The sequence below is a fragment of the Pinus tabuliformis genome, chromosome 4_2 (assembly GCF_031772625.1).
Source record: "Pinus tabuliformis cultivar Carrire ecotype Pingquan chromosome 4_2, CPIR1, whole genome shotgun sequence".
NCBI classification, from domain to species: domain Eukaryota; kingdom Viridiplantae; phylum Streptophyta; class Pinopsida; order Pinales; family Pinaceae; genus Pinus; species Pinus tabuliformis.
In genome coordinates this window covers 608,691,455-608,697,454 of record NC_142304.1, presented here as the reverse complement: position 1 = coordinate 608,697,454, position 6,000 = coordinate 608,691,455, and the positions used below count along the sequence as shown (strand labels likewise).

Here is a 6,000-nt window from a genome sequence, read left to right as displayed (position 1 = left end):
TTGTTGGATTTTGTCCCATGTCAGAGTCCGCTCTTTGCTCACCAACCATGCAAAAATTGTTACTTTCGGCCACCACTTGCCTTCCCATATTACTCTCCAATCAACAACTCCTTCCTCCCTTTCCTGTTTCGTTGCTAAATAATACGCTTCTTTTACTGTATAGGTTCCTTTCATAGATTTTCCCCACCTGAGGATATCCCTTCCTGGTCTGATTTTAATTTTCCTCAATTCTACCTCAGTATATAATTTTTCTATATCCTGGTTTATTTTTTCATACCATTCCTCTGGCCTCCTCCAAACCCTCCATATATCATTGGACTCTCCCTCTTTCCAGTAATCCCTCACATATTCTAATCCTGCCCTCTTCGCTTTTTGCTGGACTTCTTGTAGGGTTTGTATCTGCCCTCCTCCGAATTGTTATTCTTAGGGATCAGGGTCAAAAAGGTCGAATTTATACCAGGCCATATCTTTTGCTTCATTCTTGATTCCTCTACAGCCTCCAAGACCTCCTTTCCTAGAAAATTCCACCCTGCCTAATAAAATTCCACCGTATATCCATCCGGTCCTGGTGCCTTGATCTTGCTCATATTCATCACGATCTCTTTTACCTCTTCCATGGTTACTGCCCTCATCAGAGCCTTTTTTTGTTCATTTGTTATTAACCTTGGAATTCCCTCTCATCGTTTTCCGATCCTTCTCCTTTCCCCTGTTCCTCCGTCAGATTCTTTGTTGCCTCCTCTTGTCGGTTTTGTGGGCATTCCCTGAATAGATGTCCATACTCATGACACCTTCTGCACCTGAAGGGAATGTGCTCATAGTCTATGGGCTGCTGCCATATTTCATCATGGTATTCCACTTCTATGGACTTCGGCAAGGGTTCTGCTATGTTCATATACACACAAATCCTTGCATAAGATGTGTATTTCCCTCTTTTGGTTGACTCTGCCACCTTTACAAAGGTTCCGATCGAGTTGCCAATCCCTTCCAATATTTCAGGATCCCAGAACTCCATTGGTAATCCAAACAGTCTAACCCATATGGGGGCTGCCAGTATTTTCTCTTCTTCCGGATTGTATCTGTCCTCCCAGTGTCTCATAAACAGTCATGCATTGTTCATGAAATATGGTCCCTCCTTAAAAGTTCTTTCTTTATCCTCTAGGTTCGCAAAGATGACTGTGAAAAAGCCTTTGGCTCCCATTTTTAGATCTATATGCCCTTTTGGCCTCCACCTTTGTTGAATCCATTTTGTTAAATCCTTTTCGGATCGCCAAAATCCTATAAACTTACTCTTGATATTGGGGGTTTGTTGGGGACAGGTTTTATGTCTCTCCCTTTCATCCCTATTTGAAGGGACCCATTAACGCACCATCTTATGTGTCAGTGTTAGGCAGTTCCCTTTGACCAATTCCAGCGCAGCGACTCATCAAAAATCGCCCCTCGACAATAACATGGTGGCCCCACGTCCAGAAAGAATTCATATGTCATGCATGGGTTAGTCTAAATTTTTCAGAGATATTTAAGCTTATTAATGACCCAATTTCTTATGATCTTAGTTATCGTACAATGTCATCTAAGATCCCCTAAATATTACTTAATCCCAAAGTGGTTTACGTGAAAAGTATAAAATATTTACTAAAAAATGAGACTTCCATGCTTAGTACGCTATGCATTGATCAAGACCATATTATTTACTCAAACTAAATTATTTTCAATGCAATTTGTATAGGTATTTTAAGAATGAATAAGTGGGGGAGGATTAACGAGTTGGAAGTTGAAGACCCGGAAGATATGATACAATTTTCAGCATAAGACTTAACATGGACAGAGATTGAGGGGGACCAAGTTGCAGTTATTCCATATTGTCGACTTGATGATTTCATAAGTGGAGAGGAATCAAATGAAAGTGCACCCACTCAATTTCTTCTTAAGAATCATCGAAGTAACAAAATAGAGGATATCAAAGTCACCAATTACTCAACATTCTTGGACTACAGTGTGTGAGTCTCTATATGCTTTTTCAAGATATGTGTAATTTTTTCAATATGCATAAATATTATATCTAATTTGCAGTAATTTTTTTACGTACAGTTATTGGTGTTCATATGGTCCACAGTCGACAAGGAGAATTAGGAGTGCATCATCAGATCCAAAGACAACCCGCAATCGACATGAAAGTATTAAAGTTGGTTGCCAATGTCACTTCTTTGTGCGACGACTTGTGATGAGACCAGATGATGCCGTAATAATATATACTGCATGTAGACATATTGATGAATCCAATGTTATTTGTCATGGGACAGATGCAATCGAAAGGTCCATGAGATTCAATTATGCACCACATTTAAGTTGGCATATGCGATCTACAGTCCAACATTTCGTTAAAAGAGGTTTTAATGTTACAATGATATGGGACAAGTTCATCTCTGATGTGAAGGATGGATCAGGTGAGTTATACACAGGGATACCTCAAGATACCTACATGACAAAAAAAGATATAAGTAACATTTACAATGATATCATAAGGCTAGAGTATGTTAAAGATCAAAGTGATCCAAAGAGTGTGGAGTGCTGGTACAAGGAAAACCCAGAGAGTTTTTTCTTCTACCAAAAACAAGATCTTGTTGAAAATATCCCTTTTATCATAGGCATACAAACAAAGTGGATGTGTTCAATGATGCTGAAATACTCTCACAATAATATTATCTCAATGGATTCAACCTTTAGTACAAATAAGTACGGGGTGAGTACATATTTATCCTAAATCCGATTCATTTATTTAACCTCATATTAATGCATGTATCTTATATAAATATAATTATGCATATTTTTTGTAATGCAGTATCAACTTTACACCTTAATGGTTTTCGACGAACATCACAATGGGGTACCAATAGCTTGGGTGATATCATCACGCAACACTATAGCTGATCTTTCTAAATGGATGTTGGCCTTACTTGCAATTGGAAACAAAGAGCAAACAGATTGGCATGTTCTTGCCTTCATCACGGATGATGCTACTGCTGAAATTGAAGCATTGAGGTGATGTGTTTATTATTTTTATAAGAGGCATAAAAAATATTGTTAATGTATAATCTCTCTAAAAATTATGTTATTGCAGGTCTGCAATCAAGTGCAAAGTATTATTATGTGTGTGGCATGTTCGTCGTGCATGGTTGAAAAATGTTGGAAACAAGGTCAAAGGGAGGGAAAACCAAATACGCATTTTTCGTGGATTAGGTGAAATCATGCACATGTGTAAAGATGATGAATCTGTGCGAAAGAAAGTTGAAAGCTTATTTGAAGAATTCAGTGAACAAAAAAGATTTTTGGAATATTTTAGAAATACTTGGCTGTCCAACAACAAAATATGTAAGCTTCTTATTGGTGGTTATAATGACTCTATTTTTCATGTCATATGTATACTTATTAATATATAACTAATAAATTTCTTTCTACATATATGTGGGCAAAAGCATACAGAAATTTTCCACATTCAAATCAAGATACGAACAACGCCATTGAATCTTACCATCGGTATATCAAGGAAAGGTACCTATGTGAGAAGAACAATGCATGCCACAGAAGGGTTGATTGGTTAATATATGTTTTTTTGACAAAGGTTGTATTATTTTACAATCATATGCACCGTTTAAAAGAAACTGGTTTTGTACGACCCAGAAAAATACAGGAACAACTGAATTCATCCAAGTGTAGAGCTAAGAAAATCCCAAATGAAGATTGTGTGCCTGATGAAAAGAGTAATGACTACTGGGTTGGTAGCCAAAATAAGGATACTCGTGACATTTGGTACAATGTCATATATAAGGGTTCTAATCTACACTTCTGCAATTGCAATTGGGCCCTAAATGGAGATATCTGTAAACATGTATTGAAAGTTGAGATGTTAGTGAGTAACACTATTTTGGGTGAAAATGTAGCACCTGGTGTCACTGATCCCATGACAGAAAGGCCTAGAATTTTATTTGATTTGAATGAAACACCTATATTGGTCCCAGAAATCCAAACAGAGCTTTTTCCATGCTTTGATTCTCCTCCCAATCTGAATTATCATAATGAAACAAGCATTGATAATTTAGAGAATTTCTCATACAATGTTGAATCGACCAATGTACGACAAGATAGTGCATTTTCTGAACATGATGAGATGAAACGTGTTAACTCATCAACTCTTGAGAAATTGAGATCCATAATACCTACAAATTTGGAACAGGCATATGCATTGAACAACTTGGTAGACAAAGCATGTCAAGAATACAACAAAATGTTTTTCAATACTATAACTCCATCCAAGATCACTACCAAGAGAAAACATAGTTTCTTGAGTCCAGTAAATAAAAAGAGGCGATGTGGTCGCAAGTCAAAGTCAGGGACATATATACTACAACTTGAAAGGGTTGGACGAGTTCATGCAAGGAAAAAAAGAATGGATGAACAATTGGAGTCATCTTCTCAAAAACAAGGAAATGTGGACCACGCGCCTGAGATAATTCAAGATTCTATTATACCCAATATTGGTATGGAAATTTCATGCTATGCATTGTTTTACGTTAAATGCGATATATTATCATGTTCAACACATTTGCATGACTATACGAACTATTTTTATTGTTACAGCTGAGGGACCCACATCTCACAACATTCCAAATTGTCGAATTCGTTTATTCGATGAACATGCTACTGAAAAAAGATCTAGCATTGGGAACGTTGCTTCAGCCATTAACACCCCAATATCCTCCCCAAGGGTGCTCCCCCCTATTGCTGAACCAATTAAGATGTATCATCTCCCACACCCACCACCTTTTTCCTCCATAAATTCCTCCATGCCTATAACCACCTCTGTAATACCTTCCCAATGCTCACCCCTACCCTTCAATCATCGACCATTCTCATTTTTTCAATCGTCCACCCTTAACATTCCAATTTCCCCCCCTAGGTTAATCCCCCGGCCTACAGTGATTCCCACTATTCTACAACCGGTGGGGGTGTATCGTCGCCCGCACCCACTAACTTTTCCCTATTTCACATCCACCATGCCTTTATCCAGTGCCCCTGAACCATGCCTATATCCGTCACCAAGTGCTCTATCATCTACCCAGGAAGGGTTGTCTTCTCCATTGCCTCAAATCCTCACGGTGAGAATGAGTATTTGATCAAAATATCATCATGAATTAATGAAGTTGATTATATGCCTTTCAATTTTTACAACTAATTGATTATTGTAATTTTTTGCAGAGATATCAATTTGGAAATCCACCTGGGAGTGCCTCATGGGACGAGGGTGACTTATAGACCCATTCTTTAGATCGATCATGATGTTGTTTTTCCATTATGTCATTGATGGGCATGAGATTCCATTATTTATGTTGGAAATGAAGTTCTATTTTGTAAAAAAGAAACATGTATAGTTGGACCTATTTTGAATAAAAAAAACATAAATTTATATTTGTGTTTATGACAACATCTTCATTGAATTTTAAATCCTTATGTGGATGCGATGTTATATTCTATCAATGTTACATTACTTTTTGATGAATAGTTGTAACGGATTTTGTTTTTATTAGTTACAAATTATCAAGTTTATAAGTTAAGTTACTTTTATATTTATATCTTATTTGATGTTTAAAATGTAATCTTAAGACTTATACCTCGCACCTCAAGATTAATCTGTCTAAAAATACATATGCCTTTCAAACTTGATACTAGATAAAAAGACAATAACCACACATTACAATCCAATATCGCTTTAAAAATATTCTTACAAAGTCTCTTAACAAATATGTAACCTAAGTATGGGGTTTTACGCAGTGTAACCGTAGATATTTTTATCATAAGCTACCATACAACAACGACTCTTAAGTATAAACAAAATATATATCGAAAAAAATATGAAAGCTTAAATATATTTTCACATCCTCAACCTTAGAATATTCATTTATTTCTTTACATATGAATTATAGTTTATAGTTTATGTTCATATTC

General features: G+C 36.5%; 1 protein-coding gene across 1 annotated transcript; it reads right to left on the bottom strand.

Moving 5' to 3' along the window:
- Window positions 1-658: 658 nt before the first annotated feature.
- LOC149170761 (uncharacterized) lies at window positions 659-1,096 on the bottom strand. Its single transcript, XM_089425717.1, has one exon. The coding sequence runs from the start codon at window positions 1,094-1,096 to the stop codon at window positions 659-661; it is 438 nt and encodes a 145-aa protein (XP_089281843.1).
- Window positions 1,097-6,000: the final 4,904 nt, after the last annotated feature.

What these genes read in the sequence shown, in the direction of transcription:
- LOC149170761 (XM_089425717.1), bottom strand. Translation starts at nt 1,096, where the DNA reads ATGAGACACTGGGAGGACAGATACAATCCGGAAGAAGAGAAAATACTG.